Here is a 27,949-nt window from a genome sequence, read left to right as displayed (position 1 = left end):
GCCGAGGCGCGGAGCCCTTCCCCTTTAACACCGCACACACTCACTCACACGCACGCACGCACACACCCCTTTAACAGGCTGCCGGACTATGGCGCGTGCTCCCGTTCACTTCAGCTCTCTTGTCAACATCTCCCCACAAATGCATTAATGCGGAGCAATGGGAATCTCGCAGTCATGGCTGTGCTACGAAGCGTCTCAGTGTTGCTCGCTCTGGCTGGATTAATCGCACTGGGTGATGGTGAGTATCTCTCTCTCAGTCTCTCTCCCCTCTCCCTCTCTCTCTCTCTGGGTCTATTTATTTATTGAACAGTGCGCGTGAAGGCGGCGAGGGCTACACTACACGAGGCTCATTGCCATGGCGCGAGCTGTGATACGAAGCCTGCTAGCTAACGTGAAAGTATTTTTTATACTTTAATACTTGGTTTTCTCGTCGTATGCCTGATTTTTAGGTCGCTTCTTTTGACGAGGCTGAAGTCGGCTTCCTATTCACCAGCTTCTTGTTCAGATTGTTCCGTTCCACCTTAAACGGTGCAGCGGTTACATTCTGGTGTCTCACATTCTGCACCATTTAAGGTGGAACGGCAAATTCGACCAAGAAGCTAACTTCAGCTTCGTCTTCTTTTGCCCTTGTTTTTTTTTTCGACACACGTTTCCGGTTGAAATGTGTGTGTGTGTGGTGGAAAAGTGCCAGGCTCTCTTTGGCTTCTGTGGTCAGTGTGGCCTCGCCACAGCACTTTAGAACAAAAACCCGAGTAAATACCGAATATTATGTCCTGTGAGGCTGTTTTTCAGTCTGTCATCCAGCTCCACAACGGTCACCAGGCCTGTACTTAGGCAAAAAGGATGGTGTTGTTTTGGAGATAGGCTAATATATAATCTATATATCATTAGCCACCTTGTTCAAACCACAGAGTAAACCCACTTAGGCTAAATATAAGGTTGGTCTGTGGTTTGTGAACAGGCAGTTTGTTCACTTGACTCCTTCTTCACTATAGCTTCCAATGCTGTAGCATGTACTGTGTTCTGAATGACACAAATGATGAAGTTTAGTTGGACCAACAGATGTGCAGCATTTTTTCTCTATGAAAACAGACCTGCTGGTTTACTTCAGCTGCTTTGTTCATGCTGTATTAAGCAGGCTGTGAGTCTGGCTGACTTTATACACTAGTTTAGGGTCCTAATTGTGATACTGTTTTTTAAAACGTTGCATTTTGCTGTACTGCTAATCCAGGATGATGTAGTCCTAGTTTAAACATTTTATAAATGTTAATATATTGGTATTAGTGTCAGCAGGTATGCTCATAAATTTCCCAGTGTCCATATCGGCACATCCCTAGATATTGAATCCTTGGGTCGATAACAGATTGATATTGTTACAAAATGTTCTTCTGCACATTTCCACCAAAGTGGTCTAAAAATCCCCAGAACCTACATGGTGTAGCTTTGAAAAAGCTTTAAAATGAGCTGCATTTAAAGCACTTCACTCAACCCCAACAACCCCACAGGAACAAATACAGCTAGCAACGTCTCAAACACAATGTGAGTGTCTGTTGTTTCTGGCTAGATTTGTTACAGAATTGGATCATATTCATTCTTTTTTCCTTCTGATATCGCTTCCAGCATTTTTCTGCTGGCATAAGCCCACTACTGATACACAGTGTCAGACAAGTGCATTGTCAAATTATGTATAAAATAGAGACAGGGAATTTGATGATGGGTGATAAAGGCCACCACAGCATAGGCAGGTTGTCTCCAGTACACCATAGCGTACGTGCTCAGCCCTACTGTCTGTGTTTGTGTTTACAATACAAGCAGCTACATCCAGGAACGTGTTAATGCCTCTAGGCTTAAGTTGGCCTCTTATGCTGATGTGTGCACCACTGTCCTGAAGGGAAATCATGAGTATCCCCATAAAACATGCATGGCCATTGGCAGTGTATGGCATTGCATACTGGGCATCTGGCTGAAGTGACCAGTGATTGCAAATTTATTAAGGCATTAAGGTTACTGTGTTGTGTGTGTTTTTTTTTCTCGCTTAGGTCAGTTCTTAGTAAAAAAGAAGTACTAAAATCAAGTAAGTGGTAAAATACTGCTTGTATCTGTGTTTTTGTACGACATAAAACACCAATCCATGCACTTTTAGGGAGGCAGTGTTCACTCACCAAACCCAGACAGAAGTCAGAGTTGAAGTCTGGCCTTTTGTGATGGAAATGTAGGCAATGAGTCCCATTCAGTGGCCTGTCAAAGGAGTCTGCCTCTCTTTTGTGTGGCCAAGCTAATGTTGATTACATTCACTGCATACATAAACATTGCTGACGTATGGTAGAGCAACATGGTCTGATCTTGCACTTTGTTGCCTCCAGATGCGGTGCTCTCTCTGAGGACAACATTTAACTGTACTCACTATTATTTTTTGGTTTAAATTTTTTTTGAGCTCCAGAATGATCCCAGCCAGCACAGCTGAGAAGCTAAGCTTTAAAGCCAAACTTTTTGTCTTTTTTTGTTTTCTCTAAATGACAAAATATGGATGTTTTCCCTGGTTGCTAAGTCACGCCAAGTAAGGCGGTGTAACAAAATAAACCGCAGTTCCTGTCATTTTCAGCTTTTGGTAAGAATCGCAGCTCAACTTTTTCACATTGTGTTTTTCAAATGGATGACTCATTCAATTTCCAAGAAGCTTTCCTCCCTTGGTTGATCACAGGGTCATGATGTTCAGCACTGTCACATACTCTGATAAATCCTTTAATGGTAATGGTAAAGGTAAAGGCCATGGGCCCACCTGTGGCGATGTGAGATGGGTCATTGAATAAGCGTTGCGCTCTAGGGATCCTCTATTGGTGTGTAGTCACATTGGTGTCACACGTTATTTCTTTTTATTTTTATTGGTAAGAAGACAATAGTTAAGGGGAATTCCACCAGTTCTTAAAATGTATGAATCAAAGTGATGTCAACAAAGATATTCTGAGTGCTTTGATGTGAAATGCTCTGTTCTAGAGAAACTTACTTAGTCAAAGTGGTGGTGATGGGAACCTTAAGTCTGAAGCTTTTAATGCCTCTCAGAGTCACATCACAGACAATTAATACATGAAATGGTTATGGTTGAGACAGTTTGCAATTGGCCTCATTTTTTTTTTGATCCATTCATGGTGGAAAGGTACAGGCACATCATTTTACCACTCTTTTACCATGATCACTGTTACATATAAAACCTCAGAAGACATGTAAGTTCACGGGTCATTTTGGATAATAAATGTCTGTGTTAGCCCTGAATATATTATGATATTGGTTCCTGTCACCACCACTGTAAAAAGTTAGTTTCTCTACAGTGAACCACTTGGAAATGACACTGTTCACATCTCAACCATTGAACCAACCATTTAGAAATTTTGAAAAATTGGAGGAATTTCCCTTTAACTGCCGTGTTCGGCATTTTCTGGGTGCCTCAGGTTGTTTTTAAAGAACAGTTCAGAATTCCCAAAAAGTTAAATAAATAGTACATTTTCCTTCTGGAAATGTGTTTTCGGTCAGCTCAAACAAAACGAGCTCCTTCAGGTGTGTAAGACATTCCTTCAGCAAATAGTTCTAGAACTCAGGGCTCATTAACTTTATTAATGGTAACTTTAGTATCATCTAATACCGTGATATATTTAGAAAATATTGTGATATTGACCTGTCAGTAGCGCTCAGCACTACCAGTGAACGGGTTTGCACAGCTGCTGTGTTTTTGTCCCGACTGAGGGGTGAATATGCCTGGAGCGACAGCGTCCCCCTGCTGAAACCGAAGAAGCCGAGGCTGCCGAGTGAGCGCTCATGCTGCATGCACGGAGCTGGACTGGACTGGAATGCGTTTTTCGTTTTCTCAGCAGCCGCGCTGACTCAATTACAGCATAACAGCATAATCAGGCTGATAGGCCTGAAACAGTCCTGTCATGAGGGCTGAAGCGTATACACGGCCCTGTGACGCTTCTCACGGCTCTGTGTGAGAAAACAGCATCAATGTGATACAGGAACAGTGAACCAGGCTAAGACAAACAGCCGCGAGGCAGGGAGCGTCCCTCTGTCTTTTCTGTTTTCTCTCTCTCTCTCTCTCTCTCTCTCTCTCTGTCTACATATACATATGTGTACCTCTCTGTCTCTCTTTTTGCTCTTTCTCTGTCTATTTTTTCCTTTCCTCTTTCTTTCATGTATATATGTGTGTGTGTGTATGTGTATGTATATATGTGTATATATATATATATATATATATATATATATATATATATGTGTATATGTATATATATGTGTGTGTATATATATATATATATATATATATATATATATATATATATATATATGTGTATATATATATATATGTGTGTATATATATATATATATATATATATATATATATATATATATATATATATATATATGTATGTGTGTGTGTATATAAGATTCTCTTTCTTTACCTCTCTATCTCTCTCACTCCCTATTAAATGTTTAGATGTGTGTGTATGCATGTATGTGTTTGTCTCTCTCATGCTTTCTTTCTCTCTTTCATACATATTTTACTTTTCACTCATTCTCTTTTTTCTCATATGTTGTTTCTCTTTCATTCTCTCTCTCTCTCTCTCTCTCTGCTTTTCCACCATTCCTCTCACACACTCTAAACCATACTGAACTCAGCAAACAATGTAATGCCTGCATTCTTTCCTTCTTTTTCTCATCTTCAGTAGTGTGAAAATAAGAGACTGCTTCTCTTTTGTGTACCTAGTTCAGTTTCTCTGTGAAATACCCACTGAGGGTGAAGAAGGACTGTCTCTCTCTGATGCTGTGAATGTTTGTCGATTAACTTTTAGATGGTTGTTAGGATGGTAGATAAGATCATTGCTACAGTATGACTGGATGGTAAAACTGTATTTTATGAGATGGCCATGGGCTATTTAGGGGAAGAACATTAGACGGCTGCACATATGAGGCCTTGAATTTATAGTGTAATTAAGACATCAAGGTAAAGACAAGTGAATGAGCTCCAGCACCAAAGCACTTAGTGTGCTCTAATGTCAGAGTGAAGTTATGGAACTGAAATGTGGGCACGCATTAAGCTGCAGTATAGTTTGCATGTGTGTGCTTGTTCGGGAACTCTGAGCCTGAAACTACAGGGAGAAATGTAGGTTCACATGGGCACAAGCTTATTTCTGTCCAATAGTAATAGAATTCATTATCACAGTATTTCCCCAATCTATCACAACAACAGATGATATTTAAGTTTGCATTAATGAAGTTAATGAACCTGAGTGCTGCTGCTCTCCTGAAAGAACCTGAAACCTGAAAAAGCTCATCTGTTTCACTTGAGATGACACCGAATGGAACATATCATGGAGTTGTAGATGTTAAACAAAATGGAAAGTTGATATTTATTTAGTTTTTATCTATTCTGCTCTTTCAGTGCAATTTGAAGCACCCAGCAGATGACTTGCATTGAAGCAGGGCTGCGAAATAGAATTATGATTATATTGCTACGTATTGTGCTTGTGGTACTCATTGCAGTATATTAAACACATTGATGAATCCTCGATATTACTGAATGTGATATGATTAAAGATCAGTTAGCATTATTTTGACCAAAATAATTTACTTGAGTTAAAAAAAAAGTCGTCTGAATGCCCACTAAATCAGCTTTTAAGGCTGTTATACATGAACACAACATGAATAAACAAGACAAAACTGCAAAATATTCCAGCACAATTATTTTTCATGTCAAAACACATTGGATACGTTCACGCTGCATAACAAAACAGGCAAAATATGCTCAAAAATATACCTGCACTCATATCCTCACAAAATGGGCAAATGCTGACAATAAGTAGACTATGTTAAATTTTTAGAAACGTGAAAGTAGTGGAGAGCTTTCACCCCCTCATTCAGTATGTGAGTACTTTTGAACACAACTTGGGTTTAGCAGTTTTAGCTGAAGTTGCAAGCCTCACAAATCGGAAGAAAAAAATATTATTTTGATGTTTGTCATCTCATATCAGTCATCTTGGTTGTTACTGTGTCAACACCTCAGACAGGCTCCTGAGTGGCACCACTGTCTAAGCCAACATGCAACATGTGGCTCTTTTACTGCCCTGTTGCGGCTGCACAGCAGAATTAGACTTTAAGGAATATTTTATATTTACCTTATTTTCAGTAAAGTAAAGCTCTGCTGATCTCTTTAACAAAAAATGGTCTTAAACACTGAAATTAATTGCTTATTCATCAAGGTTAGCGTGCAGACTGCTGGTCACATAGCAACACAGACAACAATCTCACCTAGCTAGTAGCTAACAAAAATGCAAAGAGAAAGATTTAAGCTGAACATCAATAATTTGGAGATAAATGCACTTATTTGCATTTATAAGCACTCCAGCTGGTGTCCTGATACATTTGATCTGCAGCGAGAAACTGTCGAATGCTAAAAAGTTGCAAGGCTCAAGTCAGCTTTTCATTTGCCAGCTTCTTGTTTGAATTTTCCCATTCTACCTTAAATGGATCAGCAGGCACCGTTTAAGGTGGAATGGGAAAATAAGAACAAGAAGCTGGTGAATGAGACGCCTCGGAAAAAGTCAAAAGTTGGGAGACATTTGAGAAGAAACTAATCTACTTTTGCAGAAAGCTTTCCTGCCGGAGATGCGAGAAAAGCGGCTATGGCTGAGGTAAAGCTTTAAGCAGAGTAATGCAGGTCTGTGTTTTCATTTATATACATTTTTTAGCCTATGCTAATAGCACATACTGAGAAACATTTACAGCCATGATGGTAAAATGGACATAAAATGTTGTGGCTCCCAAGGTGGTTTGATTTTTTTTTTTTGTAGAAAGAACAAAATGGCTCTTTTTAACATTTAGGTTGCCGACCCCTGGTCTAAGCGCAGGAGATTGTGAGTTTGATCCCCGGTGATGCTACAGCCAACTGTGGCTGGGAGTCCAAGAGAGCGCAACTTGCCTCGCTCTCTTGGGGTGGGCACGATGGCCCTTCCTCTCCCCATCGCTCAGCACCATGCCAGCCAGTTCGGGCGTCTGTTAGCTTTTAGCTAACAGCTAGCGTACTCCCCCAAGCGTGTTGAGCTGTCCAGTGGTGTTGCATTAGAGGCAGTTTTCACATCACTCGTAGCATGTGCTAGCCTTCATCCTCCTAGCGTGTGTAGCTTCATGTGATTGTGGCAGACCTACTTAGTGGGAGTTGGACATGACTAAATTGGGGAATTGAGAAGGAAAAATGTAAAATAATTAAATTGCATAATGTTGTATTTTTGCCTAGTGAAAGATCTGTGTATAAAGATCTTTACATTTCACAAAATAGAGGTCAAAAAATGAAATGCAAATTGCTGTCTGTATCCATCAGTGCTACGATAAGTGAAAATCAGTGTTGTTTGACACCAGTGCCAATATAGACTACCCAGCATTAGCATGTGTCTGTCTGTCTGTTAGCCTTTGACGGGGGGGTTGAGTTCACGGTCACAGCAGTCTCCGATCTGTCTTCCCTTCATTAATGACCTTGCTAATGACCTAAGTGGCCATCAGGCAGTAATTGCACTTTCAGACGGGCTAGCCTTTGCTTGACCTGTCTCACTCTGCTTGTTTGGAAAATCTCCATGCTGTGACTTGTTTATTTACGGGTGCCTTTTATCATCAATTTAGTGTAATGGCATAATAGCCCAACTGTTTTGTCCTAATATGTCCTAATATTATAAGCATCTCTCATGCACTCCCAAGCAGGGCGAGTAGCCTTGCCAAACCTTGTCAGATTACGCTGTTTGCTAGAAAACATCTAGGCCAGCAGTGCTCAGAATTAGGCTCTTACAGTCATATGGGACTGCTTGAATTTAAAATGTAGGTTTTGCTGATGTGCTAAGTGTTCACCACAGTGATGTTTTCACCTACTATTATTTCTGAGACCCATATTCTTTGTGCAGTAAGTACAACATCCCATGCAGAAACAAAAGATAAAGGGCTTTATAGGACTCTGAAGGTTGTGACTGCGTCATATTGGTTTGCATGCTTATTTGTGGTAGATATTAGATATTGTGGTAGGCCTAGATATTGTGTCTGTTTGTAATGAGATGTACATCTGCAATTGTAGGCAACATGTATGCACAGTCAGTACAGCTCTGTATACTACAGACTTAAGGGTGGGTGAAATGGCAAAAAAATATTCCTCTTGAAGAATATTTTCACATTGTGTGTGTTATTACAGAAGTTCAACATTTAAAAATAAATACAGTAAGGGACCAGGAGGAATTCACTTGGTAAAGAAATAAATGTATAAAACAGAGCATGATATTATGAGCTAACATTCAGTTAGTATCCTTGTTGTTACAGTAGTTGTTGTTGTTATTTTAGTTCTTGCAATTGTTGTCATTCTTACTGTAATTTGTTGTTGTTGTTGTTGTTGTTGTTGTTGTTCTTGTTCTTGTGTTTTATTTGTAGTTGTTGTGTTTTTTGTAGTTCTTGCAGTTGTTGCTGTTGTGATTTGTAATTCTGGTAACTGTAGTTGTTTATGTTGTAATAATTACTGTTGTTGTGATTGTGTTGTTTGTTGTTGCCATTGTAGTAAGTGTATTTGTTGTAATTTGTCATTGTTGTAGTTTGTTATTCGTGTTGTTGTTGTTGTTGTTGTTGTAGTAGTTGTAGTAGTTGTTGTTGTTGTTGGAATTGTTGTGATGGTAAGTTGTATAAACGTTTTTGTTGTAATAATTATTGTTGCAGTAATGATTGTTATTGTAATCGTATTTGTTGTGGTTGTCATTGTTATAGTAAGTATAGTTGTGGTTTGCTTAATTGTAATTCTTGGAATTGTAGTTGTAGTGGTTGTAGTTGTTGTTGGAATTGTTGCATTATTTATTGTTGTGGTCAGTGTGTTTATAGGCTATCTTTAGTTTTAGCTATAGCTTTTTTTTTGGTTCTAAATGTTCAGTGTTCTAGAAGTGCTGACGATACCCATGATTTACTCAGAAGAGTAAACTGAAACATTTTTTCTCATGATAACAATAACGCCACACCATTCAGAATCGTATAAATCCCATGCCCTATTGTTTCTACACTGTATTACATTAGATGTGTTACTGTATGTAAACTTAGTATGTTATCTGACTGTATTGGGTTAGGGGGATGTAAGGCCATGGCTGAAAGAAAGACAGGGCAGAAAGGTAATAGATGGACAAGGACTCATGTTTCTGGAGGCAGAAAGAGATTTCTGCTTTTGGACCAGACAAGTAATTTGACCATGAGAGAGCAGAAAAGATGCCCCTCCTTTGCCTGCATTGATTTTGTGTGTGTGGGATAGGGAGTGTGTGGATCTGGGTGTGTGTATGTGTGTAGGAGTGTGCGTGCGTGTGTGTGAGTGTGCACGCTCTGTCTGGTGGCGTCGGCATGTCTTAATCAGCTCCCTGTCTGGGGGCTCTATGGATCTCGTTTCAGCCCCTTTGCATCTTGGGTAACGGCACTCTCGCAGTCCGCTTGCTCCCTCCGGCCCCCAGCATCCTGCTCTCTACGACACAGTGGAGGATGATGGACTTTAATTATACTGAGGAGATGGACCGCGATAGCATCCACAAGGAGAAGCAAGCGAGGCCACTTAGAGAGACCAAGCGCACGCTTTAGCCAAAACTGTTGTTGTGAGAGCTCAGTTTGTTGTGTGGAGTTGTCTAAGTGGCTGAAGCTTAAAAGAATAGTCTGTCGTTTTTCAGCATAATCTCTATCAGCTACTTTTGTAGCATTTGGTTGATTTACTTTTGACTATAATTGTGATGCGTTTCACTGTAATTGGGGGAAAAAAAATCAGAAAACCTGTTGACTGTTAGTATACAAGTGTGTGCAGAAGTTTGGGGGCCTCTGGTCAAACTGCATATTTTTGGTGTTATTGGTTCTTTTTTTTCTTTTTCTTTAATGAAAATATACTTGTCCTCTACAACATTTATTGCACAGTTGCTGTTTAGTTGCTGAGTTTAACATACTGGGGGACAAAAGTAAGCCTAAAAGTTATTGGACATTTAATATTTTATGTTTTTAATGTTAAACTCAGCAAATCTAATAGCAACTGTACACTTAAATGTGCAGCAAACTATTTAACTTCCATGTAGATGATGTGTTCACTTATTTTGCATATGACTGTGGAAGCCAGTAACTGAAGTAACTGCCTATTGGCTTCTATTATGGCTGAAGCAGTTTGTCTATTTGCTTCTATTATAACTCCAGGATGAATTGGGAAATTTGTCAGAAATGTAATGTTTGTGGTAATTGACCGTATGCTACAGATGCAACTGAAAGCAATTAGGCCGAAAAAGCTAGAATGTTCTTAAGAAGTTCTTAGACCATGTTAGCCCCCCAGTTGTACCGCTTGCTTGTGAACCAGGACTATGGTTGGGAAATATTTGGCTTGTGCTGCCTTTAGTCACCGTACCGGTAATATGCAGTTGTTTATGCCAGATCCATTTGCGGTTTCATCATCGTGCTAAGCCCCACTCTGACGAGCCTGCTCCTGATCAGCCCGACTTGGTCTTAATGGGAACAGTTTTATTCCCCCTCTTTCCTTCCATGGCTGCCACTTCCTGTCTGAACAAGAATGGAATGATAGGAACTTCACGCTGCCAGTGAGTTTCTGGGCCCGGCCTTTACTGAATTCCCCCCTTTCGTACGGGTTAAGTCGAAGTCTAGACTGAGTTTTAATGACTGTCACAGCTGGTCCCTCAGCCAAAAGCCCACTCACAGCTGGTGGTGTGCTAACCCACCCCACCCCCAGTCCTGTTCCATATCTGCTCCTGCCTTCCCCCGCTGATCCAAAAAGCACAGGATTTTAGGGGTGGGGGCGTTCAGTCCCCCAAATCGCCCCCTCCACACACGCACACCCCAGCCGTGCTCTTTGTTCAGACACAGTCAGCCCAATCCCTCCTCATGTCTGCCTAATCTCCACACAAAGGGCCAGTGTAAGGCCACCAATTATGTGCATACGAGAGCAGAGTTCACTTAGCCCAAACCGTGCGCTCTTATTCTTGCTGCGTTTGGAGCCATGCACACCCAGATACCATGTTATGTACTTTCATTTGGCCAGCTTTATAGAAACTCTGATTGTGCTATTACAGCTTATGAACAATCCTTCAGGATTTTGACCCTGCAGGTTATCACTCACTGTTTTTAAGACTGGGCTGATTTGAAGAATTTTGCTCCAATGTGACAAATGGCCAGTTGCTCCCTGTATCTTTATTAATGGAACTGAATGATCATGGGTTAATACAAATACAACTGTTGGTCAGTTTACTTCTTTTGTTGATTTTTATTGAAAAAGAACACAAAATATGTAATATAAAAGTGCTATAACTTTTGCACAGGCCAACATTTTTTTTTTCGCCTAATATGTTGATTGCAGCAAATAAACAGTAATTGTGCATTAAAATGTGCAGAATTGTGTTCTCTGTAAAGTGTGTGAACCTCTTATTTTTTTTAACTTTTTTAGGTTGAAAATGTGCAAAACGTAACTTGACCAGGGGCGTCCACACTTTTGCATACAAATGTTAGGTTAGGATCTTTTTTGTTTTTTTTTCTTTAATTAATTAATTTCAATAATTTATTATTAGTAGGGGTAGCATAAGGCAAGGCGAGTTTACATAGCACCTTTCATACACTGGAGTCATTCAAAGTGCTTATTAGTTTTACATTACAAGAAAAAGATGTTTTAAGTCGATGCATCGGTTTTTTTAACATAAAGCTACAGATAAAAGTCCCATGTGCAAGGGGTCTATGAGCTGCATGTAGGCTACACAGTGAGACCTAGGTCTATGTCCAGTGATGTTATGCCGAGTTTACCATGGTAACAGCCCCTAGTGGCAGTAAAAACATTTTCCTCTGGTTAAAAAAAATTATGTTCATGTATTGATTTTGCAAAAATGTTGTGTTGGATGAAGTGATGTCTTACATTAATACCACATTCATTGTTGAGGCAGGTAGACATCATACATGTACAAAAAGCTGACTATGTTACAGTATACGTGCCCACAGCCTAAACGGCCTCAAATGATGATAAAGTCCACGCAACATTCACAATTTCATTCTTTCTTACCAGGTTAATTAGTTTTATGACCAAATAATATGGTATACTGCAACTGCTATTATGTTCTTTTATTTTACAAAGATTAAACTTTGTCACTTTTTGTTCTCCAGGAAAAGTGTGTAAAAGTTTGAGCATGATTGCCTACGTTTAGATACTCATATCTTCAGTTTAAAAATTGCTCATTTTAAGCTTAGGGATTTTCAGACAAAATGTCTGATCGGTAGCTCAGTTCAGTTAATATTCATTCTAAAAGAAAAAGTGGTATGGTGCCACCTATTTTAGCAATTTTATGCTGGGATAACTTAAGTTATTGGCAGGTGATGGGTAAATTCAACATTTAAAGCCTTTAATCAAGATGGAGAGGCAGCTCTATAGAGCCAGTGTGACTAATTTTAAACAAATTTTAATACATTTTATTGAGATGGATTTATTGCACTTCAAAATAAGAGTCTTTATTTATTGCCCCTGTTTATGTTGTTGAAGGTTTAGGCCAGGCATTCTGAGCCTGGGTAGTGCTTACTGTATTTCAGTGGCTTGCTATTTCAGCAGTTTGCTCTGTCTGCTATTTGATGTCATCAGATGACACATGACATCACCAAGTAGCATGCAATGAGCGGGAAGTTGCTGTAATGTCCTCAGTGTCCCTGTTTTCTCTAACGGAAACGCCTTTGTCCTTTGCTTGTTGAGTGCAGTGTTGTTTTGAATGGTTTTGCTTGAGAGAGAGAGAAGAGAGATACTGCTCTATTGTATGTGATGGTGTTTTTGAGGAGCATAACCAGTAGACCTGACCACAGCTCATACAGCTGGTGTCCCACAGGCCACAATATACAGCACATCCTCATTTACCACGGTTTAACTTAACAATCAAATTCCAACAGTGCATTCACCACACAGCAACAGGCCGGGACTGAAGGGTGTGTTTGACGTCTTCATAATGGAGTGTCAGTCATTAGGTTTAGTTGCTTGGTGAATTGTGTGTGGGCATGACTGTCTTTCAATGCAAAAGAGGAAACAGAACAGTTGGCCTTTTATTAAAGATCGTCTACAGTATAAAACCCAATAATAATCATATCAATTAAATGGTAACCATGTATTACTACTGTTATGTTAGAAGCCAGAACAACGCATGTTTACCTAAACAATAACAACGTGATTTCAATGTGTGATGGTACTAGAGATGACACTAATCCAACACCAGGTATCAGTATTGGTTATATATAGGTATTGGTGGTTGGTATAGTGTAGTGGGTAACACCTTTGCCTTCTACACTGTAGACTGGAGTTCAGTCCCCCATCTGTGCAATAATAGTGTTAATAATAACACTATACCAATAAGAGTCCTTGGGCAAGACTCCAAACACTACCTTTGCTTAAAACGGTCAAATTGTAAGTCGCTCTGGATAAGAGCATCTGCCAAATGCCATAAATGTAAATGTATTGGGCTGATATCAGCAGAAAGTGCTGGATCAGATATCAGAGGGGGAAAAAGGAACAAATCTGATCTAGTCCTGTACAAAACCTATCCTGAAGGAGCACTTGTGGAACGTCATACTAGTACCTATAATGTACCATCATAAAATATATCTGTGCGTTATCATATTCTAGTCATCAGCATGCTGCTAAAATCATTATATAACAGTGCTTACTGTGGAAACCATTAGTTTATGAGTAGCCATTGTTTATCAAAAACTCCCGCCACAATAGTGCTCATTTCTGTTAGCACATGAGATTTTGTAGTAAGTGTTAGGATCAAGCTAACCGTAATGGGTTTTTTCCTTATACTGGATTCAGTGCTATAATATACAAAGACTTTGGCCAAACAAAGCTTGTAACTGACATTCAGGTGTATTTTACCTGCTTAATGCTTTACAGTGAGCCATGCAGTGTATATTTAAACTCATAACCTTTGAATATTTAGAATACATATTTAAAAACTTGAATATAGTTTAATTAGCCTGTTAGCTCATTAGCAGCCTGCTGAGCTGCTTGTTTAGACATAAGTAAGCAACTTAAAAAGTAAGTAAAGCTATGTTCTGTCTTCTGTCATGACTTATACTTTATATAAGTGCAGTTTGTGACTGCAAACATTTGTTCATGAGATTCAGAGGAGGGAATTTTTTTACATGATCAGAGCGTAACAGTGTATTAGACCTCCTGAAGCTGTGCTGTCTTCGTTCCCATATTAAGGAACAAATCTGATCTAGTTCTGTATCAAATCTATGGGGCACTCACTCGCACTGTGTGACCTGATGTTGTTAGTTGTGTATTTCTTCCTGTGGGGTAGTAGAGCTTTTGATAGCCTGTTTTTATGTGATTGTCTTAAAGCTGCACTGTGTAAGTTTTGTTAAAATTTAAAGAAATAGCATTACTGAGTCAGGAGGGGAAAATAAGCATGCTAAAATATGGTATGTTGCTGTGAGTCGCCCCAGGTGGTAGATGATTTGAGTAGTTTGAGCGTGATGGCCTTCTTTTAGATACTCAGGAAAAAGGAAATGTCCGATCGGAAACTCGGTTTCAGTATCGGAAAAGAAAAAGTGGTATGGAACCACCTCTGCTAGCAATTTCATGCTGAGGTAGTTATTGGCAAGTGTGTTGTGCATTCAGCTCTAAATCCTTTGGTCTATATCCTTGAAGATGGTTCTTTACTAAAGACAATTGTTATGATGTCAACTTGTAACAATAAAAGAAACCTTTTTGGTGCTATTTAGAAGCATTTTCAAAACAGTTCTATATAGAACCATGCACAACACATTCTCCATCAATCTGAAGAACCATTTCACCATGCAGAACACCCTTTAAGCTTGCAGATGGTTCTTTGAGTGTAGAACCATTGTGTACCTAATTTTAAAAAGGGGAAATTTCTTAAGATGGATTTATTGCACTTTGAAATGGAAGTCCTTGTTTATTACTACTGTTTATGCTGTTGAAGGCTTAGGCTAAGCCTCTGCTGGTTAGTGCTTACTGTATTTCAGTGGCTTGCCATTTCAGCAGTTTGCTCTGTCTGATATTTGATGTCATTAAATGACACATGACCTCTCCAAGCAACGTGCAATGAGTGAGAAGTGGGGTTAAAATATAATGACTATGTAAAATTGAAAGAAGTAGCATTACTGAGTCAGGAAAAACACACTGTAATATGGTGTGCTGATGTGAGCCACCCTGTAAAGACTAAAATAATCATTTAAAAGTCAGAGGTGTCTGGAGAGATTTTACAGGGTTTTGTGACTCGTGCTAAGTAGCCAGTTGTCTCTTACGTTTGATGTGCCACTTAATTTATTTGATGTTAGTCAAATTGGCAGCTGTTTTTTTATTTACAGTATAAAAATGCAAGTTTGACTCATTGAAGAGCAAATATAGTTATTTATGTTGCGACTTTGACAAATACAAAGTACTGAAAAAAGGCCCAAAAATTCAACCATCAGCCAATTTTGCTGTAAAGGAATCAGAATTAGCTGTAAAACTCCATGTTCAGTGCACCTCTGTAAGTAACATGACAGGAAATTTTCATTCTTACTCATCACTATAAAGAGTTATAGAGTTTGAATAGCTCCATTAATAGTTCAGTTTTGCTTTCTTTTGCTAGTCATTTTTTCTTGTGCCCAGTTCTGTAATCGGCCCCCCAGCCTGGTTCGGGGTGAGTTAGTGTGGCCTAAATGTACTGCATGTGCTCTATTAGAGCAGTGATTAGGAGGATATGGCACAGTTGTTTTTCCCACTTTATCTGGGGCTGGCCACCTCTGTGTAATATGCAGGAAATTCCTTGTGCATGTGAACAGTTAAGTTGGATCCGCTCCACTGGCAGTTACTGGCAGCACACTTTTTTTTTGTCTTAAAGAACACGGCCATTTGACATGTACTAAACGCGGCGTTATCTCGCTCCCTCTCGTTCTCACTCGTTTTCTCTCTCACTCTTTATTTTTTTTATTTCAGCAACTTAAGCTTCCAGGTATTGATAGTTGATAATACAACATTGCCAAAGGTCTCAAATTAGGTGAGCCAATAATGATAGTAAGAGAATGAAAAAAACATTATCTCTTGCACTAATATGGAAGGGTGCGGTTTGACCACTTCTCTATCATGCATTGTGCAATAAATGTGTGAGAAAGGCAGAGGAAGTGCGGTGACTAAGATCAATTTAGTGAACCCAACCTCTTTGGGTCCAAAGGAAGCAAAATGAGAGTGAGAGTGAATGTGTGTGTTCATGTATTTAGCCCTATGTGAGGACCAAGTGTCTTTATACTGATTGAAAAGCATGAAAAATATGTAGAAATGATGAGGTTTGCTGGTCCTCACAAGCCAGTTTTTCCATCAATACAACTTTTTGGGAAAAGCTGAAAGAGCCTTTTGGTTACTGAGGTTAAGGTTAGGGGTTAGGTTGAGAGATAGGTGCAGTGTTACTTGGCTCCAGTTAGGCATGTGCTGATAATTATTAATTTTTTTTCTTTCCAATCATCGCAATGTTGTTTCAATTTTTTTTAGTACATCTTTAAGTAGATGTTGTGAATGTCTTTTGCAGTTATGCCCGAGTTGAAAACCCTGCCATAGAGCGCTGCAGCGTTTACTTTGAGTTGAGAAACATTTCTACGAGTTTTACTAGTTTTATTTATTTTACGATGGCGCACAAATATATGCCAAATTTTATGGTGGTACGTTACATAAAATATGTCATATATCTGTGCGTTATCATATTTTAGTCATGAGCATGCTGCTGCTATCATTATATAACAGTGCTTAATGTGGAAACCTTTAGCTTATAAGTAGCCATTGTTTATCAAAACTCTTGCCACAATAGTGCCAATTTCTGTTAGCAAATATGAGATTTTGTATGAAGTGTTAGCATCAAGATAACTGTAGTGTTTTTTTTTTCCCCCATACTGGGCTCAGTGCTATAATACACACAGGCTTTTGACAAATGAAGCTTGTAACCAACATTTAGGTGTATTTTTTACTTGGATAATGCTTTACATTGAGCCCTTCAGTGCATATTTAAACTTGTTACCTCTGAATATTTGGAATATACTTAAAAACTCTGAATATTATTTGATTAGCCTGTTAGCTCATTAGCAGCCTGCCGAGCTGCTTGTTTAGACATAAGTAAGCAACTTAAAAAGTGAGTAAAGCTATGTTCTGTCTTCTGTCATGACTTTTACTTTATATAAAGTGCAGTTTGTGACTGCAGACATACATTTGTTCATGAGATTCAGAGGAGGGAATCTGTTGCGTGATCAGAGCGTGAGTGTATTGACCTCCTGAAATTGTGTTGTCATCGTTCCCATATTAAGAACTCTGAATAATCCGAAAATCATTACTGTCACACCCTGTAGCAAACAGCATAAAACAAGCCTGGTAAGCTTTGTTAGACATATATTTTCCCCCTGATGGTCACTGGATCCTCTGAATTATGAGGTTGTTAAGGAGCTAAAACGACTGTTGCTATAAGTAATTTAATGCTGCTGCGCAGTGAATTGACAACCAAAGACTTCACCAAAAGACCCCACACAAACTAGCAGTGCTACTCATTAGTTGGGCATAGTTTGAGAAGCTGGTGTTATACAATAGTGTTGAAGTTTAATAGAAGACTTTTGTGCAGCGTCATTCCAGTGGGAAAGAACGTTAGCTAGCTTGTAGCATGTGTGTAGCATTGTTTGCATTGTGAATACTAAATTACCTCGTAATTCGGAGGACTCTGTGACATTCTGGTCAAAGATGTATGCAGAACAGAGAAGTATCTGGTTTATAAAAGGTTTGTTCACCACCAGGCATGATAGCGATAACTTTACCATACATACTTGATATCATAGTATACTGAATTACCGAATACCAGGACATATCCAGCTACAGTATTACACATGTAAGACTGGAAGTAAGTACCTTGTAAAAATAGGAATACAAACAGTTTGTGTGTTTGCTCTCACGCGAATGTGTGCTGAGTACAGGATCTGCTAATAAAAGGCTTGTACAAACACCAGAGGCCTGAGAGTGTGGAAAGGGAGACCTGAAAGAAAAGAAAAGCCGAGATTATAATGGGCCATTTTGATGTGGAAAGACAGAAAAAATACAGTTGACATTAAAGAACCTTTAAGCTCCTGGACCCAAATCTGCTATTTTTTGTTCTTGGGCCTTGTTGTCGTCATGCATCACAGTTCTCAAGTCCTGTTATTTTAAAGCCAGTGCAATTTGTCCTAAGTGGCCTGCCATTGTTGGTGGCTGAGCGCTGGGGCTGATAAGGACCAGGGTGTGAGTGAAGCGTGACAGCCAGCCCTTCTCTCCCCCACCATGACCTCAGCCACCCCTCTGTGTTCCAGAGACACCCCCCCACACACACCTCTAATCCCACCCGCTTTCAGGCAGCTCGCTCACTTGCTGGGGGAGACACGTAAACACATGCCAGCAATGACAGCTCAAAAATAGAGTTACAAAACCTGGCCCGCATGCCAGCACACTGGAACATGTCTGATGCATGCCCTTGAAGATGAACACTGTCAGCTTGTTACTTAAGCTAAATGAGCACCCAACACGATTTTAAAGTCTTGAAGTAGGCCAGTGGGATTTATCCTGGATTAATATGCCTCAGCCTGACACTCCTGTAGAAATCTTCTTTAGTCTTATATTTGGCCTTTGCTGGTTGTGTATTTTATTTTTTTCACAATCATGATGTAAATCCACACAGTGATTCGTTTTGCTGTGATTTGATGTGGATTATTCTGGTAAGATTCTGAAATATTTTTTCAAATTAAATTGATGTCACTGGAGGAGATGTTTACACAGTAGTGGAATTTACACAATAAAACATTCCACCAACCTTTATTTTTTCCCCTTCAAAATGGCCTGAAACATGTATTTTGGCCATAAATACTTTCTTATTCTAATCATTTATGACCATCCTAGCATTTCAAAATCAATGCATTTGGATTGGCAACTTGAGATCAGTGTATCGTGATTCATTGATACATCTTTACAACATTTTCTGTTTATTCGCGAGGGGTGTATTACACAGTTTGGCAAAAAGTCCAGAGCCCCGATTGAGCTTGTTTACTTTGTTTGTCTACTGTACATCCTGATGTATTTAGTTTGCAGGCTGATAATGGTGGGAGTGCAGGGCTCTGGGGTGCTGTGCCTGGAGCAGAGTGCTGCCGCACTGATCCGGCTCGGCCTGTCCCAGGGCAGTTTCAGCTTTTCACGGTCTGTTTGGGTTTATCTGCAGTGGCGGATTTGATTTCATGTTATGCTGCCTGGTGGTAAACCGGTGGCTGCATTCATGGCCTAGCTTGAACTAACAGTGACACCCGACGATGTGCTTTGAGGTGTAGGCTTTGCTCGCCCCCTGGTGGACGCACTAGAGAGTCACAGCCTTTTCCTTTTCCTTTCTTAGCTTATACCAAAAACCGCCATGCATTTCAGCATGACCATTTTCCAACCTCTCTTTATCTCTTTGAGTTAAACAAGATTTTTGTTACTGTGTCTTTAAGACTGATGCGTGTAAATCACTACTTTTCTGATTGGCTGCCATGTGTTACATCGCATTTAAAAAGCAGTCCACGCTTTATAACCGCTTGAATGGGTGGGGCTAAAGAGACAGATGTAGATATGTCAGATTTTGTGACGTCTCAAAAACAGTGCATTCAAAACAGGATGTTTTTGCAGCTTAGTTTCCATATAGGGACCCTTTGGACTGAGGAGTGAAGGGTACGCTTAGAAAATTGTTTGCGTACTACACCAAACTTTTATTCGCACTTCAGTTTTCCCTAATATGGGCCATTTAAAGAATGAATGAATGACTGAATGAATGTTCTTGTGCAACTGTGATAAAATTTGGTTAGCAACCCCCTGATTGATTGTCTGAGACAATAATAATAAGCATAAATAATAAGTAGCATCAATATAACGTGAATATATCGCAGTCCACTCAAAACCTCATTATTCCACTTTTTCCCTATATTTCCTTTAATTTAACATTATGTCGACATTTCATTCATATATATATATATATATAAAATAGAAATATATATGTGTGTGTGTATATGTGTGTGTGTGTGTGTGTGTGTGTGTGTGTGTGTGTATATATATGTATATATATATATATATATATATATATATATATATATATATATATATATACACATATACACACATATAGTGTATGCAAATGTCTGCAAATGAACTCCAAAGTGTGCAAAGACTGCTAGAGCAAAGGGTTGTGCAGATGTATAGTGATAAAAATAACAATAATACATTGTTACCATAAGGCAAAATTGTCAATAGTACTACTACTATTAGCAGCAACATTATACAGTATGTTGTATATTATAATATTATATAGTGTTATATTCTAACAGTATTATTAGTATGTTATCTCGTAGGATACACTACAAGTGCTACAAAAGGTTTTCAGTTCTCACACCTCAGTACTACTTTACGAGACTACCCGTATAAAGGGTTCATGAAGGGTTTCTAATTAGTTAATTAATGATTGTTAATTAAATCACGAACACTTTAAAATCATTTAACAAACAGTTATAACACACAAATAAAAAAGGCAACAGTAAGCTGTTCCTTGCCAAATAGTGAGCACACATTCACTTGTATTGTTAAAGCTCAGCTCTTGCTGGTGACTGTCTTCTTTTTTGGTCATTGCTAAACCTGTGAGCTTCATCAGATATTCATATTTGTCGGATATAACAGCTCACTGTTACCTTTTTTAATTTGTGTTGTATGACTGCTTAGTAATGATTAAGATGTTCATGACCTAATTAATAACACATTTTAACCATTCATAAACTCTAAATAAGAGCAGCCCTATTCTAAAGTGGTACCCACACCCGTAACACAGACTACAGAGGAGTAATGAGTCTGTAGACAGTTAAAAAAAGACTTAAAATGAAGCTCAGTCTAGTGTTTGAACATCCTGTATTCTTGTGTAAGGCTGTGTCTGTAAATCTCTAATTCTCTTTTTCTCTCTGCAGCTCTGAAGTGTAACTGCACGAACTGTGAAAAGAGTGGCTATGAGTGCGAGACGGACGGGGCCTGTATGGCCTCCACCTCCTACATTAAAGGCCAAGAGCAGCATGTTCGAATCTGTATCCCCCGCGAGAACCTAATCCCACCTGGGCAGCCTATCTACTGCCTGAGTGCTGAGGGGGTGCTCAATACACACTGCTGCTACACTGACTACTGCAACAGCGTCAACCTGCAGGTTCCTAATGGTGAGCTGCCATTATTGCTTTAGGTGGTTTGCAGGTCATTTTTAATTTTTTGCTTTATTGCCTCTTGCTTGCAGCTCTGCCATTTTTAGGGGTTTTAAACTCTGACTGCGGTCAATTCATTTGTATTTTATAGCAGGAAATGTAGATGCTATTGCAAAAACCTTGTAACTGGATTGAATTGGGTTGGATTGTGTTTTTTTTATTTATTTATTTCAGACTTGCATAGCAAGTCAAAACTGAATCATGTGAGTATGTCCACTATAACAAACAGTTGTTAAAGGGCCCATATTATGGAAAAAAAAATTCTTTGCTCTTTGCTTTTCAGAAATAAGAGTTTGATGTTTGCTAATGTTACTGAAGTGTCAAGATGTACCATTCACTCTCCAGTCTACCCTGTTATGAAATCTCTCTTCACAATGCCACAAAAACCAAGACACCTACATATATCCTCTTACCCAGCCTACAGCAGGTCGGCTCTGCCCTTTTATACTTGGGTTATAAGCAGTGTCTCAGCTTTGACTGCTTTTTGAATCAGGGCAATCAGAACAGAGCTCATTAGCTCATCAGAACTCACAGCAGTGGCCTGTGTCTTGTTGCAAGTGTGTTAGCTTGGGCAAAGATGTAGATTGTTGCTAGAGCATTAAATCAGGGCACTAAAAATTTTGTTCCAGTTATTGTACTTTTATAATGTTGAATGTAATTAGGCATTCTTAATAGTAGCCGCTGTAAATCACATTGCATCTAAATCCCAAATCCAAACTTTTTTTTTCTTTCACACCGTCTGAAAACAGCAGCTACCCTTTACATCATGTGAATATTTCATGACAAATGGGCTAATACAAATAAAACAGATGACATTTTAACGGAGCACATTAACAAAGCACTTTTACTTTTTCTCTCTCTCTCTCTCTCTGTTACAGGAGCTCCTTGGTCAAGGCCAAACTCGGGTAGCTGGGGTCCAGTGGAGCTGGTGGCAGTAATAGTGGGTCCAGTCTTTCTCATCTGTCTGCTGCTGATAGTGGGGGTGTTCCTGTTCCAGCACCACCAGCGGGTCTACAACCACCGGCAGCGGCTGGACGTGGAGGATCCTTCCTGTGACCACCTGTACCTGGCCAAAGACAAAACCCTGCAGGACCTAATCTTCGACCTGTCCACTTCTGGCTCTGGCTCTGGTCAGTCCTACCTCCATCCTCCTTTCAAATGGCTGTAGGGCAGTGGTTACCAGCCTTCCTACTTTCTTGCTGTGTTTTGTTCCAACTTGTATCTAACATGCCCTGCCCCTCACCTAACACTAATGCATCTGATCCAGCCAATCGGAAATTTCTGAAGAGGTTAATTAGCTGTAGTCAGTGTGGCATATTGGGATTCTGCAGTAAGGTAGATCTGCAGGACCAGGGCTGGTGACCACAGACTCACAACAGTTTAGAGAACAGCACTGTTTTTTTAAAAATACTTGTTTTAATTAACGCATCCTTTTGAGAGCATGTGTTCATTTACTTTGGGACTTTGGTGCGACTCAGTTTTTGATGTGTGTCCTGCAGGCCTGCCTCTGTTTGTACAGAGGACAGTAGCTAGGACCATCGTGCTTCAAGAGATAATTGGAAAAGGCCGCTTTGGAGAAGTATGGAGGGGCAAGTGGAGAGGAGGGGATGTGGCTGTGAAGATTTTCTCCTCCAGAGAAGAACGCTCATGGTTCCGCGAGGCGGAGATCTACCAGACCATCATGCTCCGGCACGAGAACATCCTGGGCTTCATTGCTGCGGACAACAAAGGTGAGTGATGGCATGCTACCTGCCGCTTTAATCACTTTAATGTGCTGTGCCAACACACTTTCATCTCTTTCAAGGATTAAATCATATCAGGAAAGATTATCCCTAGAGAAATTGAATTGCTCTGATTTCTCCGTTTCCTTGTTTAGACAATGGCACATGGACTCAGCTGTGGCTGGTGTCGGACTATCATGAGCACGGCTCTTTGTTTGACTATCTGAACCACTACTCTGTCACCATCGAAGGCATGATTAAATTAGCGCTGTCAGCTGCCAGTGGACTCGCACACCTGCACATGGAAATTCTTGGCACGCAGGGTAAATGCAGAATATTAACAATGTACCTTCTACATGACTAATCAACTGTCATTTGCTGCATGTACCAGTGTCATTCATTAATTTCTGCGATGCTGGAATTAATCCGGTTATTTGGAAACACTGACGGCTCTCATTGTAATCAGATTTGTTTGAATGGCTTGTTCCACAGGGAAGCCAGGCATTGCACATCGTGACCTGAAATCTAAAAACATCCTGGTAAAAAAGAACGGCACCTGTGCTATAGCTGACCTGGGCCTGGCAGTTCGACATGAGTCCGTCACCGATACTATCGACATTGCCCCCAATCAGAGGGTGGGGACTAAAAGGTACCAATTCATCAGTAACTTTACAGGAACATTCTTAACTTGAATGGAAGTTAATGTTAACAGTATGTATGTATGTGTGTGTGTGTGTGTGTGTGTGTGTGTGTGTGTAAAATATAAACAAACTGGAAATAAAAGCACTACTCTATTATATAAATAGTTCTATTTGAAATTCAAGTTTTAAACCATTCTAAAAACAAGAGCAAAAAGTCATATGATGCTTGTGTATGCGTACACTGTATTTTTTTAAAGTGGAAATAAAAACTGTTAGTGTTCATAAAGACAGGTTTATATGCCCCATGATAATGATGTGAATTAACACTTTTTCCCCCCTCTGTTCTCCAGATACATGGCCCCAGAGGTGCTGGATGAAACCATCAACATGAAGCATTTTGATTCATTTAAGTGTGCTGATATCTATGCTTTAGGACTGGTGTACTGGGAGATAGCAAGACGATGTAATGCTGGAGGTAAGAGACAAAAGAGACCAACGTTCTCTGTAAAGCTCAGAGTGCTGTTAGGATCGTATTAGAATTTGCAGGTTTTGAAACTTTTAAACAATGAACACTGTAATACTTTTACTGGAGACAGAAAATCATCGTGACCGATTTCTTCCATTCTTTCTTTCCTTTAGGCATCCATGAGGAGTATCAGCTGCCATACTATGACCTGGTGCCCTCTGACCCCTCCATAGAGGAGATGAGGAAAGTGGTGTGTGACCAGAGGCTGCGGCCCAACGTGCCCAACTGGTGGCAAAGCTATGAGGTACAGAAATGTCTTTTCAAGGGCAAACGCTTGAAGTTGTATATTTGTTTATGTTTTGGTTCTTGCTAAAGCAGAAGTCGTCTTATTGCTATATTCATATTTTTTTAAAATGATATGCTATGCGAGTATGGTCATTCATGGTCAATATGGACATCGTATTAATGTTATTCATATTTAGTTTTTTCAGAAAAAAATGTAATATTGACACTTAGACATTTTGACAGTGCACAATTTGTACCATGATGTTTAGTTTTTTTAGGCTTGATAAGACAAAACAAAGGCAGCAGTATTACCACACTTAAAAAAAGTCTATCAAGAAGTTAACATTGTTGTGTTTTATAATTACTGTTTACAGTTTACATACTGTGCTGCATTAGTATGCTGCATTAGTATCCACAATATGCAATCAGAAGTGAAGTGTATTGTAATGTAGTTTATGATAACTGTTGTCATATATACAGATATATGAAAACATTTTGGTGCCCCGGTCAAATGATGTTTTGTTAATTTTTCTAAGTAAAAGTAAGTGAACAGATCCTCTACAGAGAACAGTTCTGCATGTTTTAATGGACAAAAACATAGTGTTCATTTGCTGAATTTAACAAAATGTGAGTTGTGCACATGTTTGTTTTTTTTTTTTTTCCCAGTAATTTTAACTCAAATGAACATAAACTGTGCACTAAAACTTGCAGGAAGAAAGCCATATGCAAGTTTGTTCTCTGCATGTTTTACTTAGAAAATCAACAAAATGTGTAATTTGACCAGGAGTGTTCAGAGTTGTGCATCCGACTGTATAAGCTAGGGGTGTTCAGTCTTATCCTCAAAGGGCGGATGTGGCTGCAGGTTTTCATTCCAAACAAGCTGAAGAACGCCTGATTCTGCTTGTTTAATCAGTTTGTCTTAGTCTTCAGACATTTCATCAGGTGATCTCCTGCTTTTTTGGAGTGAAAACCTGCAGCTCCTCAGTATAAGCTCACTGTGTTAAAAATTGCCAAATGCATCATTTCTTTTCTAATGCTTGGTTATGCCGCGCCTAACCTTAAGAACAGCATCAATTCCATCAGGTTTGTGTGTGTATTTCAGAATTTCACTTGTTCCAAATTGAGAACTGAGATTGATTTTGCCGGTCAGTCAAATTGTCCCAGTGTTCCATCATATCTGTTGAATCATTCACATACAGACATCCTGCAGTTTTCCTCTCAAGACACTGGTGCAGTTTTTAGCTGGCAGGATTGGTGCTGTCATTAAGGCAACTGAAGCTTAAACAAGTATTAAAGAAGAAATTATGCATGACTAATATTTGTCTGGGGAGCTTATTTATATGATGATATTTATCATGAACAGCATCAGAATGTGCTTGAACTCTGTGTCTGTGTTCAGGCACTGCGTGTGATGGGGAAGATCATGCGTGAGTGCTGGTACGCTAACGGAGCGGCCAGGCTCACGGCCCTGCGCATTAAGAAGACTCTGTCTCAGCTTAGCGTGGAGGAGGATGTAAAGATGTGAGGCGCTCGTGGGGTGCTGCGGCGCCCCCTACAGAGACGCACAATCAGAGAGCGAAAGATAAAAAGACTTGATGAAACGCCACCTGCCAGTTTTAGCCACAGTTTTAACGTTTTTAAAGTTGTGACGAGGACTACCTCACCTTTTTAGCCAAAACTACTGAGAAAAAAAGGCCACTTCAGCCATCCTTCGTTCCCTCCACCGGATCCTAACCGGAAGCCCTCCATCCAGTCCAGCTGTGTTCACTTCTTTGGCCTTCTTTGGTCAGCATCCGCCTTCCAGCCTAAACATAACCCACCTACACTCCATGGACTACTTATTTTATCTTTTTAAGGCAGGAATTGTTAATGAACTGTAATAGGGTTTTTTTATTGTTGGTTTTGTTTTTGTTTTTTTCTGACCACTTCGATATATTGCTCTTCATAACGGACTATGATGCATTAACAGCAGTGAGTTCATTGCTGTTTTAGACCTAAAGGAGTTTCTTGGCAGGAGACATGAATCTAATTGTTTTTAACATGATTCATTGTCACCAAACACAGTTACTGTACAAAATGGCATGTTTCTTATAAGCATTAAGCTCACCATTGTTGTTTTACAGTGTATTTTTGCCCCAATATATTTATTTAGGTTAGAATTTTGATATAAAATGTAGCTGTTGAGGACACTGTGAGATGAGTTTGTTCAGGTTATGACCATTTAATGATGATACTAATCTGAGAATAGTGAGCATAACAGTGGTCTCACTCAGTGCCGGGCAAAGACCAAGGTCTGCAAGCTATGTAGCATAACTACGTTTGTGTGCTGTGCATTTTTTTCTTTCAGCCACCACTGACTTTTACTTGTAGCTGGAAGAAATTAGCCTGTAGTATATCCAAAAGGTCTTATTCAGAAAGGCTGTTTTAATGATCAACTGCACTATGATTTTTTTCACATTGTTTTAATGGTTTTAACAGTTGTCTTCAGTAAGCATATCACATCAGTAAGCATCCTGTACATGGTTCATGTAAAATATTGCATCTCTGTTTGCTTATTTATAATGTACCCTTTCTAATCTACAACTTTTTATGGTCTGTTTCCATTATCAATTTTGTAGTATTAATTCCAGCCATCTAGAAGGTACTACTGAATGTTTGATTGCGTGAATGGCTCTCTCTCCACAGCCTTTAAGAGTTTATCCTCATTATCTACTCCATCAGATTTATCCTGACCTAAATAACTTCACGCGCCAGTGTCCGGCACACTCGTGTACCCAAATTCAGGTCCTAAAGTAAGTTCTAAAGTAATAAAATCAGTGTGCACACAAATGCAATGTAAGAATCAGAGAAAGAACTATGTTCCTTATTATTATTATTATTATTATAATTATTATTATTATTATTAATAATGAGCCCATACAAGATTCATAGCAGTTATTCAGCAAATGAAAGTGTGCATTTATGTAATGGATATCCTGGAAATTGCGCTGTCTAGCTGAATACTAGGCTGCAGTCGTCATCCATGTTAAGTTTCCACAACGTTGCTTAAAGCTCTAAAAATGTGACCGTCCTTTTTGTTAAGGTGCTCTGTGTCCAACACTGGGATTTCAGTCTTGACTAGTATAAGAAGACAGTAGAGGAAGACAGACTAGTCGGCTCCACTTCTATTTAAATCGCTTGTGTTGTTTACTTTCACAACTTGGAATTTGCTTTTGTGCGCGTGACATACTGCATACTCTCAACTAATACTCCAGACAGCAGGAGAGATACAGGAGCAGGTAGATGTTAAGCCACCTACTGGAAGAGCCACACTGGCATGTAGACCAGAGGGCCACTGATGGTCCATGTTTGGTATGTTGGCAAGTCTTTTTGCTGTTCAGTCTGCATTTCTAATCACGATAAATGCAACTCTTTTGGGATTTATTGAAATTGTACATAATACATTTTGTTTTCTTATCTTCTCTCTGTGGTGCTTTCTTTAGTTTTTATCTCCACACACCCCATACACACACCCCATCGTAAGTCTG

The 27,949-nt window shown here is 39.5% G+C and overlaps 1 protein-coding gene across 1 annotated transcript; it reads left to right on the top strand.

Annotated features, from left to right (window-relative positions):
* Positions 1-26: 26 nt before the first annotated feature.
* On the top strand, positions 27-27,883 carry acvr1ba (activin A receptor type 1Ba). The gene is made up of 9 exons (XM_036591737.1): positions 27-238; positions 21,028-21,267; positions 22,188-22,439; positions 22,809-23,039; positions 23,186-23,353; positions 23,523-23,679; positions 24,022-24,146; positions 24,311-24,441; positions 25,822-27,883. The coding sequence occupies exons 1-9, from the start codon at positions 148-150 to the stop codon at positions 25,945-25,947; spliced, it is 1,521 nt and encodes a 506-aa protein (XP_036447630.1). The 5' UTR covers positions 27-147; the 3' UTR covers positions 25,948-27,883.
* Positions 27,884-27,949: the final 66 nt, after the last annotated feature.

This window comes from Colossoma macropomum, unplaced genomic scaffold, assembly GCF_904425465.1.
Source record: "Colossoma macropomum unplaced genomic scaffold, Colossoma_macropomum, whole genome shotgun sequence".
Taxonomy (NCBI): Eukaryota; Metazoa; Chordata; class Actinopteri; order Characiformes; family Serrasalmidae; genus Colossoma; species Colossoma macropomum.
The sequence above is the reverse complement of the archived record's forward strand: the minus strand, read 5'-3'. Positions and strand labels throughout refer to the sequence as shown.

What these genes read in the sequence shown, in the direction of transcription:
- acvr1ba (XM_036591737.1), top strand. Translation starts at nt 148, where the DNA reads ATGCGGAGCAATGGGAATCTCGCAGTCATGGCTGTGCTACGAAGCGTC. An exon ending in ATTAATCGCACTGGGTGATG is followed by an intron (nt 239 to 21,027) that starts GTGAGTATCTCT and finishes TTCTCTCTGCAG; the next exon opens with CTCTGAAGTGTAACTGCACG. An exon ending in CATTGCTGCGGACAACAAAG is followed by an intron (nt 23,040 to 23,185) that starts GTGAGTGATGGC and finishes TTCCTTGTTTAG; the next exon opens with ACAATGGCACATGGACTCAG.